Source organism: Empidonax traillii, unplaced genomic scaffold (assembly GCF_003031625.1).
Source record: "Empidonax traillii isolate 1590-97213 ecotype Southwest subspecies unplaced genomic scaffold, ASM303162v1 scaffold459:size589781, whole genome shotgun sequence".
NCBI lineage: Eukaryota > Metazoa > Chordata > Aves > Passeriformes > Tyrannidae > Empidonax > Empidonax traillii.
In genome coordinates, this window is record NW_020955652.1 from 405,579 (window position 1) to 428,427 (window position 22,849).

The 22,849-nt window shown below is 52.6% G+C and overlaps 1 protein-coding gene across 1 annotated transcript in view; it reads left to right on the plus strand.

Moving 5' to 3' along the window:
- POLE (DNA polymerase epsilon, catalytic subunit) overlaps window positions 1–17,173 on the plus strand; it is a 31,286-nt gene extending 14,113 nt beyond the window's left edge. The window contains exons 24-48 of the mRNA XM_027895372.1: window positions 1,789–1,984; window positions 4,246–4,460; window positions 4,717–4,819; window positions 5,024–5,104; window positions 5,180–5,302; window positions 5,390–5,608; window positions 5,945–6,145; window positions 7,267–7,410; window positions 7,744–7,884; window positions 9,838–9,991; window positions 10,079–10,185; window positions 11,199–11,375; window positions 11,754–11,977; window positions 12,125–12,345; window positions 12,944–13,148; window positions 13,568–13,741; window positions 14,007–14,132; window positions 14,629–14,761; window positions 14,852–15,056; window positions 15,146–15,277; window positions 15,384–15,577; window positions 15,755–15,955; window positions 16,224–16,349; window positions 16,476–16,565; window positions 16,791–17,173. Of these exons, the coding sequence (XP_027751173.1) occupies window positions 1,789–1,984; window positions 4,246–4,460; window positions 4,717–4,819; window positions 5,024–5,104; window positions 5,180–5,302; window positions 5,390–5,608; window positions 5,945–6,145; window positions 7,267–7,410; window positions 7,744–7,884; window positions 9,838–9,991; window positions 10,079–10,185; window positions 11,199–11,375; window positions 11,754–11,977; window positions 12,125–12,345; window positions 12,944–13,148; window positions 13,568–13,741; window positions 14,007–14,132; window positions 14,629–14,761; window positions 14,852–15,056; window positions 15,146–15,277; window positions 15,384–15,577; window positions 15,755–15,955; window positions 16,224–16,349; window positions 16,476–16,565; window positions 16,791–16,904 (4,006 nt within the window). The 3' untranslated portion in view covers window positions 16,905–17,173. The remainder of the gene's footprint in view (window positions 1–1,788; window positions 1,985–4,245; window positions 4,461–4,716; window positions 4,820–5,023; window positions 5,105–5,179; window positions 5,303–5,389; window positions 5,609–5,944; window positions 6,146–7,266; window positions 7,411–7,743; window positions 7,885–9,837; window positions 9,992–10,078; window positions 10,186–11,198; window positions 11,376–11,753; window positions 11,978–12,124; window positions 12,346–12,943; window positions 13,149–13,567; window positions 13,742–14,006; window positions 14,133–14,628; window positions 14,762–14,851; window positions 15,057–15,145; window positions 15,278–15,383; window positions 15,578–15,754; window positions 15,956–16,223; window positions 16,350–16,475; window positions 16,566–16,790) is intronic.
- Window positions 17,174–22,849: the final 5,676 nt, after the last annotated feature.

The following is a 22,849-nucleotide window of genomic DNA, read 5'->3' on the forward strand; positions in this document are numbered from 1 at the left end:
TAAATTTTAGCAGATAACAGCAAAATGACATTTCTTCAGCCTGGTGACCAGACATCTCCCTCTTTGGCTCTGAGGTGTGCAGGAGAACTTTGACATTCCTTCTAAGGATTTCTAATACTGCTCACATTCAACCTAATCTGATTAAACTCAGCAGTTCCTGCCTTCCTATCTCTCAGGAGTTCACAGACCTCCAGTAACACTTTCCCTAGGTGTTTCCCCTTCCTTCTCCATCTGTAAGAGGGACCGGATCCTGCCATTACTTGTCACATTATAGGATAGTTGTATCCAAACTTCACTGCTTTCTCTGCCACCTCCTAACCAGGAACTTGAGCTAGAGCAGTAGCATTCCAGTGTTTCAGGGGGCAGCCCACAGACCTGGGTCTGACTCCAAAAAATGCTGTCACTGCCCCCAGCACAATTATGTACTTCTTTGTGCTTAATCCCCCCACAGGACGAGCACCAGCACACACCATCCTCTCTCAGCTCCCCTTCCCAAGCAGTCAGTCCCCACTGCAGGAGTCGAGGTAATGCCCGGCTCTGAGCAGGCTGTGCTTGTAGGACTCCTTTCAGGGCCTCTGTTTTCCAGTATTTTGGGGATGTTAGAAATAGCATGTATTTCCTGGTCACTTTCAATGCAAAACAGCCTGGAGGTAGAGGAAGGAAAGGCTGTGCCATGGGAATGTGAGTAGATGGGAGAAGGGCTGGCCAAACCATGTAGGTTTGAGTATTCCCTGTCTTCAGTGTTGGTTCCCATAAGGTGTTTTGGGATTTTTTTGAGAGGTACAGATAATTGCCAGGGCTGGGAAAGGCAAAACAATGCAAGAGAAGAGGCAAGAGGGAAGAGTGTTCCTTAGGTGTGGCATGGCTACATCCAGTTTCCTCTGAAACCCTCTGCCACCACTGGAGTTAACACAGTTTCCTTCTCTGTAAACCTCTTCCTGATATCTTCATTTCCCTACCTGGCCTCTCACCTCCCACCCTTGTGTACAGCTACTTGTGTGCAACTCAGATCATTCTCCACCAATTCAGATCACACCCACAGTGCTGCATCCAGGTCAGGGTTCCACAAGAAACGAGCTTCTGGAGCAGGTCCAACGGAGGCCACAGAGATACTCCCAGGGCTGGAGCCCCTCTGCTCTGGAGCCAGGCTGGGACAGCTGGGAGGGTTCAGCCTGAAGAGGAGAAGGCTCCAGGGAGACGTGAGAGCGCCTTCCAGTACCTAAAGGAGCTCCAAGAGAACTGGAGAGGGACTTGGGACAAGGGCCTAGAGTGACAGGACAAGGAGGAATGGCTTTACAGAGAAAAGAGGATGGGATAATAGGAATATATATATATATATATATAGGATAATAGGTGGGATAATAGGAAGATATTCTCTCTGAGGCTGATGGGGACCTGGCACAGGTTGCCCAGAGAAGCTGTGACTGCCCCATCCATGCAAGTGTTCAAGACCAGGTTGGATGGGGCTTTGAGCAACCTGGGCTAGTGGAAGATGTCACTGCCAATGGCAGGGAGGTGGGACAGTATGATCTTTAAGCTCCCTTTCACTAAGGTTCTGTGAGTCAGTGTGGATGAGCTGGGACAAGAACCGATGTGCTTTTCCAGACCAAGTTGAAGTGGTTGCTAGAGCAGCTGTAGATATTTGAGACTATCCAGATGCCCTCATGTCTCCTCTGAATGCACTGGATGATGGCACAATAAGGAGAAGAGCCCTGGCAGGAGGGACACCAGTGGGATCCTGACTTGTCCCTTGGTGCAGGCCAGGTTTGCTCACGCTGTCTCTCCCAGGTACGCGGTGTTCAACGAGGATGGGTCCCTGGCTGAGCTGAAGGGGTTTGAGGTGAAGCGCCGGGGAGAGCTGCAGCTGGTGAAGATATTCCAGTCATCTGTGTTCGAAGCCTTTCTGAAAGGCAGCACGTTAGAAGAGGTCTACGCTTCAGTGGCCAAGGTGGCTGATTACTGGCTGGATGTACTATACAGCAAGGTAGGCACTGCTCAGCACGTCTGTGCTCCAAGGTGGAACCTGGGAAGGCATGTCCAGGCTGGCTGGGCGCTGTGGGGAGGCTGGACTTTGCAGAGAGTTGGTGGTCCCTTGTGCCTCTTCACAGCTTTGCTCAGTCAGTTCATAGATGACACTGAGCTGGACAGGAGTGTTGATCTGTTGAGGAGGGCAGGAGGCTCTGCAGAGGCATCTGGACAGGCTGGATCCATGGGCCAAGGCCAGTGGTGTGAGTTTCAAAGAAGACCAAGTGCCAGGTCCTGCATTTGGGTCACAATGACCCAATGATTGGGGGCAGAGGTGAGGTGCCCATCAGGGAAGGCCCCAGGGGTCCTGGTCGACAGCAGCTGAACATGAGGCCAGGTGTGCTCAGATGGGCAAGAGGCCAATGGCAACTAGGCTGTACCAGCCATGGTGAGCCAGCAGGACCAGGGCAGTGCTCCTCCCCTGCGCTGGGCGCTCCTAAGGCATCTCCAGTCTGGGGTCAGTTGTGGGCCCCTCACAATAAGACATTAAGGGGCTGGAGCATGTCCAGAGATGGGCAAGCAAGCTGGGGAAGGGGCTGGAGCACAAGTCTGATGAGGAGCAGCTAGGGAGGCTCAGCCTGGAGAAAGGGAGACTCGGGGGGACCTTCTTGTTCTCTACAACTCCCTGACAGGATAGTAGAGCCAGGTGGGGATTGGGCTCTGCTCTCAGGGAACAAGGGGCAGAATGAGAGGATGACCTCAAATTGTACCAGGGGAGTATAGTTTGAATAATAGGGAAAATTTCATCCCCAAAAGGACTGGCACAGCTGCCATGTGCAGAAAGGGAGTCACCATCCCTAGAAGAATTTAAAAGCTGTGTGGATGTGGCACTTGGGGAATGGTTGGACTTGGAGGGCTTCTCAACCTGAATTATTCTGTGATTCTATGAAACCAGAGGGTGGGAAGGACAGAGAACCTGGCTGGGTCCTTGTCACGACCTACCACTCAGTGACATGATGCTCATTATAAATTCTCATCAGGGTGAATAAGGAAACTGGACACGTGTCAGGGAACTCATGTTTTTATTGTACAATTGCCATAACTCCAGCAACCAGCACAGTGCTTAAATTCAAAAGGTAGTGGCTAACAAGCCAATTCTTACCATAGACTTCCACAAGAGTGGAGGCAAATGAGCCCTTAATTTTGCATGGAACACGTCAATAAGTTCTCAACTCCCACCACAAACTCCTGCAAAGGCACTGGCTCACAAACCACAATACACAATACACCAATCTTCAAGGGTGCTAGCTAACAAGCCACAACACACAAGCTCCCCACTACCACAAGAGAGTTCAGTACAGAGTACAGAGTAGAATATAATAGCTCTGTGCTTTGCTCAGGCAAAGCAAGGGAAGAAAAGAAGGAATATCACTAGCCCTTAGATCCTGTGTTCATCCTGCCATGTGGATGGTCCAGAGCTGGGGCAAACAGTGAGATAAAGAAAGTGATAGAGAGGAGAAAGAGAAGAGAGGAGAAAGAGAAAAGAGAGAGGGGGGACCCAATTTGCTCCCTTCTGTAGTTAAGCGGGTGCATGCCTCTTATGTAAATCAGACTTTTCGTGCTATTTTGTTCATGTATGCACAGCTAACCCTTTGAGCCCTCCTCTTGGAAGTGTGTTGGATGGGGAAATGGAGCATGAGTCTCAAGGTGGAACAGGACATTCACAGAATATTCTGAGTTGGAAGGGACCCACAGGGATCATCGAGTCCAGCCTTAAGTGAATGGCCCATACAGGGACTGAACCTGTGACTTTGGCGTTATTGGCACCATGCTCTAACCCACTGAGTCTTCTAAGTGTTGTAAATGTTATTGCATACAATACAATGAGTTGGCTCAGAACACACCTCCATGGGACCCTCTCCTCCAAGCACACCTTTCCTGTAGCAATACTTGGAATGTTTAAGACAAAAAAGGCTTAGGTCTGGTTCTCTACACTCCTTCATTTTGTGGTGGTGTTGTACAACAAGTTCTTGGTGAGCCCAGCTTTGTGTGCACAACACAAAGATGTGCTGTCACAGCCCAGCATGGCACAAACTGGTGCCAGCCTCAAACCCACGCTACCTCTTTTCTATAGATCCTACTGGCAGCTGCTACAGGAAGGAGTTCTCAGGCTCCATATAAAGAGACACACCATCTGGGTTTAGGTGCTTCCTCTTCCTGACAGCAGCAAGGTTTGCTTGTTAGGTTCTTGCTGACTTTGGGTTTTTCTCTCCCTTTCAGGCTGCCAACATGCCCGATTCAGAGCTGTTTGAGCTCATCTCGGAGAACCGCTCCATGTCACGCAAGCTGGAGGACTATGGGGAGCAGAAGTCCACCTCCATCAGCACTGCCAAGCGCCTGGCAGAGTTTTTGGGGGACCAGATGGTGAAGGACGCAGGGCTGAGCTGTCGCTTCATCATTTCTAAGAAACCAGAGGGTTCTCCAGTCACTGAGAGGTAAGCCCACCTGAAGGGGCATGGGCTTCTGGAAGCATGGGAGCAATCAAGAGGGGATGGGCAGGTAGCAGGAAGGGAGGAAGCTGGTGTGTTGTGGCCAGGTGATCATCTGAATCTGGCACAGACCATGTGCAGGGTGACGGGTAACATACAGCCCAGTGACCTCTCGGGGATGGGAGAACAAGCCTGGAGGGTCTCCACAGGCTGGGAGAGAGGAGTGTGGAGTGCTAGGACGTTGCTTCCCTGCCTTCCCCAGAGCCATCCCCCTTGCCATCTTCCAAGCTGAGCCCAGTGTGCGCAAATACTACCTCCGAAAATGGCTGAAGAGCCCCTCACTGCAGGACTTCAACATCCGTGCGGTGAGTGAGGTGTCCCTGCGGATGGCCCTGGATATGGGATATAGAATAGGGGCTTGTCCCTTCAGAGGTACTACCTGGGCTGTGGCTTCTTGCACTCACAAAGCAGGGTGCTGGGGTGGGGAGTCCTACAGGGTTGTTTGATCCTACATCTGGTGGCACTTCTGCTTGGCTTTCTTCACTGCCCAAGCTTTGCCCTCTTCCTAGATCCTGGACTGGGACTACTACATTGAGAGACTGGGCAGCACTATCCAGAAAATCATCACCATTCCTGCAGCCCTGCAGCAGGTATGAGGCAGTGGGGGGGTGGGCAGAAGAGGGCTTTGGACAAGAGACTCAGTCTGATTTGGAGCCGCTCCCCAGGTAAAGAACCCAGTGCCGCGGGTCCGGCACCCAGACTGGCTCCACAAGAAACTCCTGGAGAAGAATGACGTGTACAAACAGAAAAAAATCAATGAGCTCTTCATTTTGGAAGGCAAGAGACAGGTAAAGAGGGTGAGGGGAAGGTACTGATTGTGCTGCTGGGGCTCTTCTCCTGCTGCCCCCATCGTCCCGCTGTCCTTGCTCCCTCAGGTCCTCGCCAACCAGCCTATGGAGGGGATGACCAGCTCACAAGTTGGTGACATAGAGGACTTTGGGGCTGTCAAGATCCCTCAGCCACTGGTTCCTATTGCAAATAAGCGGAAGCGCGTCCCTGCTGCAGAGGAAAGCAAAAAGCTGTCCCAGGACCTGGAACTGTCCCAGTCCTGGCGGGAGATCCTGGGCCCACCTCCACCCCTGGGCACCACCAAGGTAAATTAATTACTCTACTTCACTGAAGTAGATTAATAGCGGATTGTGTAGGGGATGCCTCGCAACTGTGCTTGTCCATTGAGGCAGCTTGGGTGCTGCCAGGAGCAAGCTATGAGTCTCCCTAAACCCTCTGTACATACATGGTTCAGGGATACAAAGAGAAATATTACCAAGAGACAGAAATACAACCACTGATTGAGAAAAGGGGAGTGGTGGCTATGCAGCTGGGGCAGGAATGTAATGTGGGGTTGGGGGCTGGAGGGCTGGGCCGTATGGCACTGCAGTGTGGGGCTGGGAAGCCTGTGCTGGTTTCATCCATGCTGTCAACCCCCTCAGGAAGAACGTCTGGTCTGGCTGCGCTTCCAGCAGAAGAAGTGGGAGCTGCAGGCTCGGCAGCGGCGGAAGAGGCGGCGGCTGGAGGACGGCGGGTTGGGGGCAGGTGCAGGAGTGGTCCGCGATGCCTCCTCCAAGGGTTTGAGCAGCTACTTGCGCCGGACAGCGCGCAGCATCCTGGACTTGCCGTGGCAGATCGTGCAGGTACCAGGGAGGGAACCTGCCACAGAGCAGCCCAGGGTGCAGCCCTCACATTTACACTCTGTGGTCAAACAGTGAAATTCAGGAACCCTGGCCCCAACGCCATGCAGGTGTTAGCCCTGGGGAGTTCAGATGGGGCTGCAGAGCCTCAGGCTCATGCACATCTGGATGGAAACAGGCACCCACAAGGTCACTCTTGGTGAATCTGGGATGTGTGTATAGATCTGCCAGTACAGCAGCTCCAGTTCAGCTTGTGGACAGCACTGGGCAGTCACGGAACCACAGAAACATCTGAGGCTGGAGGCAGCTGTGAGGACCCTCTGGTCCAATTCCCTGCTCAGGCAGGGCCACCCAGGACCATGTCTTGGAATATCTCTAAGAATGGAGAATGCACATCTTCCCTGGGCAACCTGAACCAGGGCTTGGTCACCCTTACAGGGAAAAAGTGTTTCTGACATGTAGTGGGACCCTCCTGCATTCTGGTCTGTGCCCACAGTGTCTGGTCCTGCCACTGGGTATTATTGGGAAGAGCCAGGCTCTACCCTAGAGAGGTTAGGTATAATAAGTGGATGAGATCCCCCTAAATTTCCTCTACTCAGGGATGGACAGTCCTATCTCTCCCAGTCTTTTCTCATGTGAAAGATGCACCAGGCCCTTCTTCGTCCTTGTATCCCTTCACTGGACTCGATTTTGTATGTCCATGTCCAGTCCTGAGGAGTCCAGCACTGGGCACAGGGTTCCAGTGGTACCTGGAAGCAGCCAATATACAAACGAAGAGGTGGGGTAGTGCCACCCAGCTGTTTTCACAAACCTTTGTTATGCATGGCCACCTAAGCCCAGCCCCTGTCACCCACTTCATCCTCCAGAAAGGCCTCAGAGCTGCAGGTCCAGCACATCAGAGTAAACTGGGTGACATCATCCCCTGGAGTTTGTTGGCCTGCCTTGAGGCAGTAGCAGGACACAGGGACTCCAGAGCTGAGAGTGATGACTCTCTAAGACCCCTACTCTCTTTTTGACCCCCAACTGACCATGTAGATCCTCAGAGTGCTCCACAGCATAGATTTAAGCACTGATGGCATGTGGGATCTCCTGCTAATGCTGACCTCGTCTCCTGTGTCCTGCAGATCGCTGAGACCAGCCAGCCTGGGCTGTTCAGGCTGTGGGCAGTGATAGGGAGCGACCTGCACTGCATCAAGCTGAGCATCCCCCGTGTCTTCTATGTCAACCAGCGCATCCCAAAGCCAGAGGAGGGGACAGCCTACAGGAAGGTGAGGACCTGCCACTTCTGGAAGGGGAAGCAGCTACTTGTGTTGAGATGAGACACTTCACCTCCCCTGCAAGGAGGTTTTACAAGCATCTGCCTTGCAACACCTCACTGTCCCATTCCATGAATATCCCTCATCCAGGCCCTAGTCCCTCTGCTAATGCCAGCCTGCCTGGAAAGCAGTTTCTGTGTTACAGGAACTTATAATGTGCATGAGCGTAATCCACCTATTTCCTTAGGAGAGAGGAGCACCAGGAGCTGAGCTCAGAGCCTAGCTCCTGGCACTGGTGCCACATGGTGGGATGTGTCCCAATAATCTTGTCCCTTTCCTTGGCAGGTGAATAGGATCCTGCCCCGCTCAAACTTGGTTTACAACCTGTACGAATACTCTGTCCCTGAAGACATGTACCAAGAGCACATCAACGAAATTAATGCAGACCTCTCTGCTCCGGACATCGAGGGAGTGTATGAGACACAGGTAACTCCTCCAGGTGCTCATTTTTAAGGATTGCTGAGCAGTAGCTCATTAGTCAGAGTGCCAGTGGCAAGACACCAAAAATCCAAGACCCTGGACAGTAGAGAACTGGGGGACATACCCATGCTTATATGGACAGAGTATCAGCATGTGAGTTACAGTGTGTTGGGGAAAGGGGCTTCAGTTTATTTGGACTTAAGAAACTTAGAGGAAAGAAGGCATCTAATAAGCAGAAATGGCAATCTTCCTCTAAACTAATCCAGAAAACCAGCCTGCTTTGGAACCAGGAAAGAGAAGGGGTATTTGGTGTAAAGCTGGGGGAAAACAGTAGGCCAATGTTGTGGAGGCTACACTGAGTGAGAAAGCATAAAGGCAGGTGAATTTGATACTAAAATGTACCATAGGATTATTATGGATCAAAAGTCTTTGCCTGTGTAGGACAAGCTTGGTGTGAGCAGAGGTGCCACTGGCTATTAAATGCTTTCTGAGGTGCAGGAGGCTGCAAGAGCAAAAGGAACATCACAGAGTTGGGAGACTTCAGCTACTGATGTTACTGATATAACCTATTGCAGTGGGGCATGGTGAAAGAAACCATTTTTAGCCACCTTAAATTTCTGCTTTTGGAGAATTTGGGCAAAGGTTCCGCAAGGCAAGGCACAACTCTTAATGATTACATGGAGCCTGTGAAATCCTGTGGTGATGAAAAAGGTTGAACCATATATGACATCAGCAATTGAAAATGATGCCTACCAAACCTTACTGATGTTTACTAAGCAGCACCCCAAACTTACTTCAGATTACTCTGCCAAAGTGAGTAGCATGTACCCAAATTCATCATATCTGTAGACCTTCCTCTAGCTAACCGAGTCCTCTCCACTCCTGTGGTGTTTAATAAGTGGGAAGAGGAAAAATCAAGAAACTGAGGGGAAACTAAAATGAGAGGCTGAAGTAAAACAAGGGGCATGGAGAAGTTTTAAAGATATTATGAAATTAGATGATCATGGGGTAGCAGCATCTGTCCTGTGAGGGGAGGCAGAGTGAGCTGGACTGTGCAGCCAGAAGGAGGAGAGGCTCAGGGGATCTGCTCAACAGCAACAGGGGAGGAGAAGAGCCAGGCTCTGCTCTGGTGCCCAGGAGAGAACAAGAGGCAATGGGCACAACCTGAAAAATGACAAATTCTGTGTAAATATATGAAAAAACTTCTTCTGTAAGGGTGGTTGAACAGGTTGCCCAGAGAGTTGTGAACTTCCATCCTCAGAGATACACATAATCCAGCTGGACAAAGGCCTGGGCAAGGAACGATCTGTCTTATCTTTAAAGAGCTGCAGTGCAATTCTGAGCATAATCCCATGAAATGTAGCAGGAGTGACACAGGAAGATGTGAGGAAGGGAACAATTTCCCTGCAGGGATGGGGTTTAGTTGGGAATGCTTCAGCTTGCTCAAGAGATGTGAAAATAGGATGTACTAGGAATCTGTACAACTAAAACTGGCATAAGGGAAGAGCAAGGCAAGAAGTGTTTATTTATTGCTTCTCACTGGTTTGGGATCAGGTCCCTCAGCAATCCATTCGGGAGTAGCCTCTTGTAGGGGTGGAGTTGACAGCTACAGGATTGATGAAACAGGGTGGATCTGTGGTGGATCTCCCACCATGCCGATTATCTGGAGCCTCTACCTCAGAAAGCCAAACCACAAGTTGCAGAGCTGCAAGATTGCCCAAATATTGTTTCACATGTCCTCCAAAGTACCTTGATGGTGGAATATGGGGCTAGATAGGAACACATGGATTTTGAGATACCTGTTCTGTACCTCAAAGGTGATAATACCAAACTCATGCTGAAGGTACCTCAGGTATTTCATACCTGTGGTTTTTAAACTGGGTTGTTCTAGGTTTGCAACCCCCAAGAGGAGTTTAGTAACAGAGCATTGTTCCGTCACATCTCTCCCCATCATTCCAGGTGCCACTGCTCTTCCGTGCCCTGTCCCACCTGGGCTGTGTGTGCATGGTCAGCAGGCAGCTCGTCCAGCACCTGGCAGGGCGAGAGGCCGAAATCTTCGACATCGAGCACCTGGAGATGCGCTCGCTGGCCCAGTTCACTTACTTAGAGCCAGGTAAGGCATCCTGAGAGTTGGGCTCCTGGGGCATCCAGGATCTCACACCCATGGGTACCACTAATGCTTTGTGCTCTGTGTCCCCAGGAAGCATTCGCCACATCTACTTATACCACAGCTCCCAAGGCAGCAAGGCAATCCTGGGCCTCTTCATCCCCTCACAGCGCAAAGCTTCCATCTTCGTGCTGGACAAGGTAAGGGGGACCATGAAGGGTGGGGGATCTGGGGTGCTGGTGGGTGAGAGTCTGGACATACCCCAGCTGTGTGCACTGTCAGCCCAGAAACCCCTCATGCCCTGGGCTGATCCCACACCATGGGCAGCAGGACAGGGGGAATTCTGCCCCTCTGCCCCCTCAGCTGAGACCCCCCTGCAGAGCTGCCCCAGCCCTGGGAACAGCACAGGGAGGATGTGGAGCTGCTGGAGAGAGTCCAGAGGAGGCCACGGAGATGCTGCCAGGGCTGGAGCCCCTCTGCTCTGGAGCCAGGCTGGGACAGCTGGGGGGTTCACCTGGAGAAGAGAAGGCTCCAGGGAGACCTGAGAGCCCCTTGCAGGGCCTAAAGGGGTTCCAGGAGAGCTGGAGAGGGACTTGGGGCAAGGGCCTGGAGTGACAGGACAAGGGGGAATGGCTTTACAGAGAAAGAGGGCAGGATTAGATGGGATATTGGGAAGAAATTGTTCCCTGTGAAGGTGATGAGGCCCTGGCACAGGTTGCCCAGAGAAGATATGACTGCCTCATTCATGGAAACGTTCAATGCTGGGTTGGACAGGGCTTAGAGCAACCTGGTCTAGTTGACCTCAGGTTGTGCCAGGGGACATTTAGGTTGCATATTAGGAAAAACTTCATGGAAAGGATTGGCAAGCACTGAAACAGGCTGCCCATGGCAGTGGTGGAGTCACCATCCCTGGAGGGATTTAAAAGCCATGTAGATGTGGCACCTGGGGACATGAGTTAGTGGTGACCTTGGCAGTGCTGGGTCAACAGTTGGACTTGATCTTAAAGGTCCTTTCCAACCCAAACAATTCTGTGTTTATACGGTGTCCCTGCCCATGGCAGGGAGTTGAACTAGATGACTTTTAAAGTCTCTTCCACTCCAAACCATTCCACGGTAGGGTCAGGCAGCGGGAGGTTTCTCTGTGCATCGCCCCTGGCACTGCGTATCCTGGGGTCTCTCTCCCCTTTCCTGACCCAGTCACCCTTACACCCAGGTACGCAGCAACCAGATGCCTAATCTCACCACCCTGTTCTCAGCGGAGCGTGCAGCTCTGCTGGAAAAGGTGGGTGAGGAGCTGCTGCCTCCAGACAAGCACACTTTTGAGGTGCGTGCTGAGACCGACCCCAAGGCCATCTACAGAGGTGTCCAGCGGCTACTTCTGGGCTACAAGGTGAGATGAAGGTGGGAGGAGGGTCTCTATGGGACCATGGGGACTAAGGGGAGGGTGCTGTGGAAGGCACAGCTGCACGAGTTCCAACAGCACCTGCACATAACTTCTGAGCCCAAGGTTAAGGGTCAAAGTGGGTGCTGTGTTTTACCTGGGGGGCTTACCTGGGCAGTGCCAGCAGCAAGGCCACCTCAGGATCTCTCTCCATCTCTGTGCTCAACTGGAGAGCTGGTGGCATGGAGGTGAGTGGGCACTTCACAAATGCTGAGGTTTGCTCCCCACTGTGGGGACCTGCTGTGGGGACAGGGCACTCGACACTGCCAGCTTCCTGCTGAGCAGGAGAGAGGTGCACCAGGATGTATCCCTTTCTCCTTGGTGCAGGACGAGCGCCGAGGCCCCACTCTGGTGGCTGTGCAGTCCAACTGGGACCTGAAACGACTAGCAAGTGGGATTCCCATCATCGAGGAGTTCCCCTTGGTCCCCATCCGGCTGGTGGATGATGTCAGCTACTCGGTCCTGGACTGGCAGCGCCATGCTGCCCGCCGCATGATCCGCCACTATCTCAACCTGGACACCTGCCTCTCCCAGGCTTTTGAGATGAGCAGGTGCCATTGATGGCCATGTTCCCCTGAGGCTGCCGTGCCCTCAGGGGGACCACAGGAGCTGCTTCATCCCTTGAGGGCACAGGCATGGTCCTTGTTTTCCTTGCAGCCATGCTTACCCCAATGACCACTTACCTCTCTGTGCCCCAGGTACTACCACATCCCCATTGGGAATCTCCCTGATGACATCTCCACTTTTGGCTCTGACCTGTTCTTCTCGCGCCACCTCCGTCATCACAGCCACCTGCTGTGGCTGTCCCCCACAGCCCGCCCTGACCTGGGGGGAAAGGAGGCTGATGACAACCGCCTGGTCATGGAGTTTGATGAGAGAGCCTCAGTGGAGATCAACAACCCTGGCTGCTACTCCACAGGTAAGGAGAGAAGAGGGTTGTAGCACTGAGTGGGGCAGAGCTGGATCCCGCTTTGTGAGTCCTGTAGAGGGGTGGATGTCCCCAAAGAGTCTCTGTGGTGACAGTTGTTTCCAAAAACTTTAGGGTTTCAATGTCAGTCTGGGCAAGGTGGATGCCAAAGGCATGTCCTGGGGCAGGGGAGTCTCACCTGTAACGTGCAGGCATTGAAATATGGATTCTTTACCAATGAGCAATGACAGCAGCACTTGGCAGACCACCTGCAATGTGTCAGCCCAAGGACAGACTAGCTCACATGGCCATCCCTGGTGACCTTGGGACAGGTTTCAAGCAGATGCAGCTTGAGTGTATTCAGTTCTTCTGAATGCCACTTCTGCAACTTACAGGAAAAATTGGTGGTCCCCAGAGCGTCAGTAGGTCCAAGTCTTGTTGGAAGACAAGATCTGGTTGAGACAGTCATGCCTATGAAAGCATCTCCCTACTCAGTGCAGCTGTACCTATAGAACACCTTGTACCTGGGAAAAGCACTTCTGGCAGCAGCAAGGGAGGGTGTCCCTGGTCCTTTCCCTGCCTCCCTGCTGACAGTTGTGTCTGCTCTTAGTGTGTCTGGAGCTGGATATCCAGAGCCTGGCCGTGAACACCGTGTTGCAGTCCCACCACGTGAACGACATGGAAGGAGGCTCCAGCATGAGCATCAGCTTTGACATGATTCAGCAGGCATCCCTAGAGGACATGGTGACAGGGAACCAAGCTTCCAACATTCCAGCTAGCTATGATGAGACCGCTCTCTGCTCCAACACTTTCAGGTACAGCTTGAGGAGCAGCAGGAGGTGGAGCACGTGGTCTCCATTCTGGCAGGTCCCCTCAGGGTCCTGCCTTATTCTGTCCTGGCTTTAGCCTTTCCCCAGCAATAAGGCTTCTGGGGTGCTCTAAATATAAATCCGGGTCTCAAGGGCAGAACAGGTGTCTTCTCCCACACATTAGAAGATCCTGAGCTCAGAGCTTGGGGCATCCACCAGCAGATATCTAGGGGTGTTGGTGAAGACTTTGCTCTTCCTGTTTCTCCACCAGGTTATAGAGTCACATATTTACCCTGTGGCTCACGTGCCAGGGGCTGGACAAAGTAGTTGAATCCTCCAGTGTATCCGAAAACATGTTCCCGTTGGGAAGGCGGAAGGTGTTGCTGGTGGCTGGTGGGGTGATGCTGCTCTCTGCTTGTTGGCAGGATCCTGAAGAGCATGGTGGTGAGCTGGGTGAAGGAGATCACACAGTACCATAACGTCTATGCAGACAACCAGGTCATTCACTTTTACCGCTGGCTCCGCTCTCCTTCCTCCCTGCTCTATGACCCAGCACTTCACCGCACACTCCACAACATGATGAAGAAGCTTTTCCTGCAGTAAGTGAGGCCTGGAGTGTGCCAGGGGGATGGGGAAGGGACGGGTGTGACATTAGTGACCAGGATGCTGGTGCCCACAATGACCCTCCAAAAGAGGTGGGCAGTAGAGTGGAGTGGACCTCTCGTCGTCTTTGGGTGATCTCCCTTGAGCGTTGTTGCTGCATGTTGACTCCTGACTGATGGATCAGCACGTCCTCTGTGGGTTGCACTGCCCCTTGGGCATTGCTTTCCTGCCCACTGACCCCCACTCTGTGCCCTGACACAGGCTGGTGGCCGAGTTCAAGCGCCTGGGCTCCTCCGTGGTCTACGCCAACTTCAACCGCATCATCCTGTGCACCAAGAAGCGGCGCATTGAGGATGCCATCAGCTACATGGAGTACATCATCAACAGGTGGGGTGCTCCTGGAGATGTGGCTCCCAGGTGGTGGGGCTGGGGCAGGGCTCAGGGCCAGGAAGGAGAACGCTGATTTTTTTTTTGCCTTCTGATGGGCCTCAGAAGTGAATTTATTACTGGTTTTGGCAAAGCTACTGAAGGGACAAGGCTTCCCAATTCTCTTACTGTCATGCCTGGAGTAAAGATCTGTCCCTAGCTATCCTCTATAGGCAGTATTCCAAGAATACTTGTAGGATTCAGTCCAGAAGAGACCTTCAGGAGAATCTGAGATGCCCCGTAAGTCGTCCCTTGGCTGCTTTTCAGCCTGTGGTACAGGCACCTCGACACAAGAAAAAGGAGCGAGGTGTCCTTGGCCATGACTTCCTGGGATCTCTGGCAGTGATAGGATGGGAAAGGGGACACCCCTCTCTCCTGGCCAGCACCACCTCCCCACGGTGTCCCATAGAGAAGGGACAATGCCAACACAAGGACTGACTCAGTCTCTTCCCTCCAGCATCCACTCGAAGGAGATCTTCCATTCCCTGACCATATCTTTCTCACGCTGCTGGGAGTTTCTTCTCTGGATGGACCCAGCAAATTATGGAGGTATCAAGGGAAAAGTGGATTCTCGCATCCACTACGGGGAGGTAAGTGATGGGAAGCAGTCCTCTGGGAGCAGGGTCCTGGGGTTTGAGTGGAGTAGGGGGGAGTTGGCTGGGCATGAGAAAACACTGCAGTGTCACTGGCTCCTCCAGATGAACACCAGCAAGAGGCAAGCATTGGAAGAGGAGGACAGCGAGGAAGAGGAGGAGGTGGCAAGGGAAGAAAAGGAGGAGGAAGGGGAGCCGGATGTGGAGGAGCTCCTGGAGAACAGCTGGAACATCGCGCAGTTCCTGCCCCAGGCTGCCTCCTGCCAGAGCTACTTCTTGATGATTGTGTCAGGTGAGTGGTCATGAGGAGGGGACGAGGTCATTGTGCCCCCTCAGTGCCAGCTCCAGGCAGGAGCTGGAGCCTTGCCAATGTCTCCCCAGCCTACATTGTGGCCGTGTACCACAGCATGAAGGAGGAGCTGCGGCGTAACACTCCCGGGAGCACCCCCATCAAGAGGAGGAGCGACAGCCAGATGTCCCAGGAGGCTCTGGTGGAGCTGGGGGCCATGCCTGGTGCGTGCTGAGCCCCAGAACAGCTCTGCTGCAGGCAGAGAGCCACCCACCTCATTGCCCCACATGCCACCAATCAGCTCAAGTGCTCTGTGCTTCATCCCTCTAGGCATGATCACCTTCTCACAGAATTATGTGGCTGGTGAGCTCACCCAGAGCTTCTTCACCATCACCCAGAAGATCCAGAAGAAGATGGCTGGTTCCCGCAATGCCACAGAGCCCTCAGACATGTTCCCTGTCCTGCCTGGCTCCTACCTGCCACTCAACAACCCAGCCCTGGAGCTCATCAAATATGTTTGCAAGGTCAGCAGGCTGGGCCAGGCCGCTTGGCTGAAAGTTTAATGTCTGGGACTGCAGCTTTCCACCAGGAGTGATCTACAATCACTTTGCCGTGCCCTGCATCCATATGAGGTTACAAGGATACGAGCTGTCCTGCTGAGGACACTCTCTGCTGGTAGGCTCACCTTGCTCTTCTTGCAGGTCCTCTCCCTCGATGCCAACATAACCAACCAGGTGAACAAACTGCACCGGGACCTGCTGCGCCTTATCGAGGTGGGCGAGTTCTCGGAAGCAGCCCAGTTTCAGGACCCATGCCGCTCCTACGTGCTTCCTGAAGTCATCTGCAGGAACTGCAACTTCTGCCGGGACCTGGACCTGTGCAAGGACCCTGCCCTCTCCCAGGTGCAGCCTCTTTCCTAGGGATAGCAGAGGCCTCAGTACAGCAGTCCATCACTTTACTCATTTTATCTCTGAACCCCTTTGCTTTGCGATTCTGCTTGCTGCTCATGATTACTGTCACCCAAAGCAAATTTTCTGTTCATCTTTTCTAGCTGTGTGTTATGGATCTGAGCATCCCTGGGCTTTGGCTTATGTTCTATTCATCTTCAGAAACCTGTTCCACCATCCCAGTGTGTTGGACTCGTGCTCACCTCCCTCTCTTTGCCCCTAGGATGAGTCGGTGCTTCCCGGATGGATCTGCCCCAACTGCCAGGTGCAGTATGACACCAATGCCATTGAGATGGCGCTAGTGGAAGCCCTGCAGAAGAAGCTGATGGCCTTCGTGCTGCAGGACCTGGTAAGTGCAAAAATTTCCCCCCTCTGCCCATTCCTGTGACTATCTGAGGCCAGACACATTCAGTCGGCCCCTGGCAGAGGGACTTGGCCTCATCTCCTGGCCCACCTGAACCTCTTTGGCCTCCAGATTTGCAAGAAGTGTCATGGTGTGAAGGAGATGCACATGCCCGTGTACTGCAGCTGCGCTGGAGACTTTGCCCTCACCATCTCCTCCCAGGTACTTCAGCACCTGCCCAGCCCAGCCCTGGGGCGGCAGCTTGGCAAGGGACAGCAAGGAGCTCTACAGTGCCCTGTGCCTCCTCTGACTCTGCTCTAACTGCATGTCCCCTGGCATCTGCTGAGCTGCCCTCTGCCCCGCCAGCCCTGCCCAACCACTCCTTTAGAGCCCCCACTGCCTGGGGTGCTGGGCAGCCTCCTTCCCTCTCTGCTTCCTTCTCGCCAGACCTTCACTGACCACATCGGCGTCTTCCGGAACATCGCCCAGCACTACAGCATGGCCCACCTGCTGGAAACCATTGAATGGCTGTTGCACAACAACCCCCAGCTCCAGCAGTGAGGGCTGGGCTGCTCCTCCTGCCTACTCTGTGCTCTGACATCCACGGAGAGCAGTCCTGGACCCCTTGGCCATGGAGATGCTGCGCACCCCTCCTGCAGCAAGAGAGGGGAAGCAGAGCTGGGACTGGGACTGGGACTGGGCTGTCCTGCCCCCAGCTGCCTGGTGGGGTCCTGGGAGGCTCCAGGGGCTGAAGCTGGCCTCCCCACAGCTGTGCTGGCCCCCAGGTGTGGTTTTAATGTTGAGTTTCTGTAAATAAATGGGTTGTAGAAGGCAGGTGTAGTTTTCAGGGGGCAGGGAAGCAGGGGCTGTGGCCCACCTCTGGGTGATGCCTGCAGCTGAGGGGAGACATGCTGTGTCCTTGCTGGGCAGGATGGACCAGGGACCTGTCTGATCCCTTGCTGCCTGCTTGGGGGCAGGGGGGCTGCAGCATGGCCGTACCCCCCAGGGTCCCCCTCCAGCTCCAGTGCTGGACCCTAATGTGACAGTGGTTCCCTGCCAGAAAGTGTGTCTGGTGTATCCTGCACTCCAGTACCTGCCTTAAGCCAGGCTCTGTCTCCTGCTCCTGCCCTTCATGGGGAAGAAGCCCCAGGGGCTGCAGCCAGAGCTCCACCTGTGCTTCCAGAGTCTTGGCTCTTCTCTCTGGACAATGTCAAGGTGCAGTCAGAGCTGACCTCTTGCAGTTGCACTGCCTTGGCGGGGCAATGCCTCCCAAACCAAGGCAGCAGAGCCCAGCAGTGCGCTCCTGCCTGCCTCAGCAGGTTCTGCAGGCAGCAGGGTTGGGGTCCAGAGGGAGCTGAGAGAACCTTTGTCCTGTTCCTGCATCCATGCAGCAGGACAAGCAGCCCCAGGTCCACACCATGGAGCTGTGTCAGGACAGGTTTAAGCGGGAGATTGGGAAAAGGTTGTTTCCCAAAAGGTGGTTGGTACTGAACAGGCTCCCCAGGGCAGTGATCACAGCCCCAAGGCTGCCAGAGCTCAAGGAGTGTTTGGACAATGCTCTGAGGGACAGGGTGGAGCTGTTAGGGTGTCTGTGCAGGGCCAGGAGTTGGACTGGATGATCCTTGTGTGTCCCTTCCAACTCATGATATGCTATGATTCTATTAAAAGTGCTGGCTGGGCCCCAAGGAGCAGCTCAAACCCCTGGATCCCAAAAGATGGGAAGAGCTCTGGGCTGGGCAGACAAGGAGGCAGGATGGAGCAGCACCGCGGTCCTGCCAGGATAGGCTCTCTTGCTCCCGTGCGAGAGCCTCTGCTCCTCCATCCCGTCCCCATCTCTAGCTCCCACCGGAGGTGGTCCCGCGGTGGCACTGCCGTGCCCCTGCTGCGCTGGTGCCTGCTCTCCCCGCAGTCACCCTGCTCTGGCTCCCGGGAACCCCCGCAGGGGCCGAGGGAGAGCAGGAGGTGCCCGAGCGGAGGCCGGGGCGGAGCAGGAGCTGGAGCCGCAGCGATCGGGAACGGGGCTGGGGCCGCAGCTCCGGCGGCTGCAGGAGCCGCCCTGCCGCTTCATGAGCGGGCCGAGCGGAGCGGGTGGGATGGGATGAGTTCGGCTGGGCTGGATTGGACTGGGCTGAGTTTGGCTCGGCTGCACTCAGCTGTTTTCAGGTGGGCTGCGCTGAGTTCAAACAGATTTTTAGTTATAAAGCCATGACATCCTGGGTAGCAGCCCAAGACTGCTCCAAGGAAGGTGCCCGGGATGCTTTACCTCTTGGATTAAACTGTATCCTCCTCAGTGCACCCAGGACTCCTCCCAGTCACCTCCTGGAGCTTTTGGATCTGTGATTTCGAGACCTTAAATCCCAGGTAGCAGCCCCAGACTGCTCCAGGAAAGCTGCCTGTGATGTTTTGCTCTTTGGTAGAAGCTCTCTGTTCCAGGATCCAGCCGAGAATCCTCCCAAGCGTCTCCCAGGGTCTTTTCACCATTGCCTGTAAATCCTGACATCCTACCTAGGTAGCACTCCCAGACTCCTGCAGGAAAACTATCTGAGATGGTTTTTTACTTTTTGAGAAAATTGTATCCTCCAGGATCCACCTGAGACTCCTCCCAGGCATCTTCTCGAGGCTTTACACAGCTGCCTTAGTCCTCTGAGAACCCAGTAGCAGCCCAAGGCTCCTCCAAGGAAGCAACCTGAGATGACTGTTTTGGAACAATCTCTCTCTTCTGGGATCCAGCTGAGATTCCTCTCCCCTATCTCCTGAAGTCTTTTGTCTTCTCACAGTACTCTGAGGTCATGGGTAGCAGCCCCAGGCTCCTCCAAAGGAGGCCTCCAAGACAACTTTTCTTTTTTGGAGGACTCTGTATCCTCCAGGAACCACTCAACTCTCCTTCCAGACATCTCACAGAATCTACTTACATCTGCCATAGGCACGTGAGATCCCAGGCAGAAGCCCCGCATTCCTCCAAGGAAACTACCTGAGATTATTTTTCTCTTTTCAAGTGGATCCTCTGGGATTCACTTGAGACCTCTCCCAGGCATCTCCTGGAGTCTTTTAATTTTATTAAATCGAGACTTTAAACACAACTGGCCCCAATCCTGAGCCTTGGGGAACCCCACTGGTGACTAGCCCCAGCTGGATTTAACCCCATTCCCCACCACTCTGTGCCTGGCCATCAGCCAGTTCTTACCAACACCTGTCTACACCATGGGAATCAGTTTGTCCAGGAGAATACTCCAAGAAACAGTGCCAAAGGCTTAACTAAAGCTGAGGCAGACACACTCATATCTTTTCCCTCATCCCCTGAGTGGATCACTTTGTCGTAGAAAGAGATCATGTTGGTCAGGCAGGACCTGCCTTTCCTAAGCCCATCCTGGCTGAGCCTGATCCCCTGGTTGTCCCGTGTATGCTCTGTGATGCCACTCAGAATGATCTGCTCCCTGGCCTTCCCAGGCACTGAGGTCAGGCTGACAGGCCTGTAGGTCCCCAGATCCTCCTTCTGACCCTTCTTGTAGGTGGATATCTCATTTGCCAACCATTTGGTGAGCCAGGACTGCTGATAGGTGATAAATAAAAGAGAAGGCCACTTGCATAAAGGACAAGATGCTTTCTCGAAGTGAAAAGAAGGCTTATGTCAGTTAGAATAAAAAATATTTTTCTTTAGATTTAATTAAATTGTTTTCTTTATCACCTAAAATTATTTTCTTCAATGGATGCACAGTATTGCCCATAATTCTGTAATGGCAGTTCCAGATTGAGAAATCCAAATGTCTCTCTGTGCATGCTGTGGCTTCAGAGAGCTCTATCCTCCTCCTCTGCTGCCCTCACACTGACACCATCACATGGCCACTGCCCAGCAGTCTCTCTGTTACTGATTCATCAGTCACTTCTCTCTTTCTGAAGTCTGCCTTACCTCAGGTTTGTCTGTCTAATTCTTGGCCAGATTTCCTATGCTGATTCTTATCTGTAATTCAGTCGTCTGTCTGTCCATCCTTCCATGTTCATATGTCCCTCTCTGTGTCTCGATTGTATCTCCACCTGTGACAGGCTGGTTTACAGATACAGCTCAGAGCTGCATGAAAGCATTGAACTTTGGGTTGTTTTTTTTTATATACGTGGCATGGCTTTCGGTGTCACAGGTGATGGTTTCTCCTGATTCTGTGTCATCCTTTAGGAATGGTATTCTCCAATTTAGCACTCCCATTAAAATCACATCCTCTCCCCCCTACAACTGAAGGCACAAAAGGCAAAGATCATGATTTGAGGTAAGAACAATTTACTGGAAACAACCATGAGATAAGGAAATAAACAATAACAGCAACAATATTAATAACAAAAGATATAAGAAAAGAAATTATTCATGTGGAAAAACTCTCCAATATTAGACAATGCCAGACAGCTCGCTCAGCCACATTTTCTCAACTAGGAGGAAAACATCTTCTCCTCAGAAGAGCCTCCCTTAGTCCTGCTCCCAGCAATGACATGAGGTGGTATAGAATAACCTCCAGGTCCTGGACATTCCCCCTCCCAACTATTGTAAAAATTAGCCCTATCCTGGCCAGAATCATGACACCCTGCCTGCAGATGAGCTTACAGGAAAGGCACTGGACAGACCTGAAGCCCTCATACACATTACCAGATTGTGAACTGTCATGCTCTGGCAGGGGGCAGTAATAAGGAAGATCTCACCAGGTACCACTTAGTCCTTGGTGCCTGAGCAGGAAAATAATCAGCTCCAGGCTGCCCAGAATGTGCTTGGCCTCAGGGACTGTGGTACTGCCTCACGTGGGACAGTGTCAGATTTCCCAGTAGAGGCAGGCATGGATCACGCTCATCTGAAGCAGACCAATTTAACTTCTCAAACTTCTTGCCTTCAAAGCCATGATTCCCAGAGCCCTTCCCAGAGGACTACCAGCCAGGCTCTGGTTGTGTGGAGAATCTCAGATGACAACGAGCTTATCACGGTTCCTGCACTCTTGCAACCCTGTTGAGAGTGTCACACACCATGCAGAGGGTGAGGTGTGGTAAGGATGGTTTAATAAGGTCTGCAGAGGGCTAATGGTGATGAAGCTGTTTCAGGAACCGAGGTGTCCCCATGGGCTGGTTAGAACATAAAACCAGAGACTCAAACTTTAGGATGATGAGGAATGGAAGCAGATAGGGACAGACTAGGTGCCTCAGGTGCCAGTCCCATCCCTGAAGGTGACTCTTTCTGCCCCCTCAGCTGGAAGACCCCTCTGGTCAGCATGAATGTGACAGGCACAGAGGGTTGCACTGGCCCAGCCACACGGAAGCAGCTCTCCCTCCTCTGGAGGCATCTGTGGCAGAAACTGCTTGGGGCTGTGAACGTGTCAGGCCTTCCTCACACATTGCACTTTGACAGCCTTGGGATGGTGTTCCCAGGAAATGCTGCTCCACCGTGGCACATGCAGAGCTTTAGGGATGCAGTTCAGTAGGACTTGCAGACCATGACAACCTCAGCCCTCAGAGGGTCCCCACACATTACTCCCAGGAACAAGCAGTGCCTCTCAGTTCCAAGGGACTCCCCTTGCAGACCCCCAGAAGTCTGACCCAAAGAGAAGATTCACACCCCCTTTGTGTGGAAGCTCATCCATACCTAGAGCTATTCCCCACTCCCCAGATCCTACCGCTGGAATGGTGCCTCTCCGCTGGAAATCCCTGACAGCTGTCCCTTTAATCCCCGAACTTTTCCTTATCAGAGGCTTTTCAGGGCTGCAAACACCTTTTCTCCAGCTTCTGTCTCTCCTCTAAGGTTTCCAAAGATGAAACAGTGCTTTCAAGCCATGGAAACCACTATGTTGTTGTAATGTCAATCAGCATCAGGTCTTGATGGCTAAATACAGGTGAGATAAGCCTCATCCTCAGCCTGTCTCATGCCTGAGGTCTATGTGTTTAACAGCCCTTCACATCAGCAAGCTGTTTCCACAGTGAAATCTACCCAAAATCAGGACAAACAGATTATTTTAAGCTTCTGTAACTATCTACAAGCAGACAGTTTGTTGATGGTTCAAACCTGGCTCCCTATCAAATGCCCAAACTCACAGTAACAACTCCTTTCCCCTCCCTTCTTTTCTTAAGGCAAAGGAAAAAAAAACCTATAAAATTGAAGAGCCTGAAATCAGTCTAATTATATAAAAATATGTATTTTAATGTATATTACAGTTATATGCAATTAAGATGCCATGTACACAGCAAAGGGAATCCAACACCCCTGGAAGGGAAAAGGGAATGGGGGAAAAAGGGACAAAACAGGACGTACAGATATACACAATCAAAACTAAGAATTAGTAAAATAACTAGCCTGCCAAGTATATCTGCAACTCTGACAATCCCCCAGATAGGGTACGTGTTTCCAAAGAGCTCACCTTCATCCCAAAAAGGGGAAATAGGTTGGAAGGGACCTCTGGAGGTCATCTGATCCAACTCACTTTTCTCAAAACCAGGCCTTTAGCTCCCACAGGACAGGCCCTTTGTAATGACCCAGCCGATCC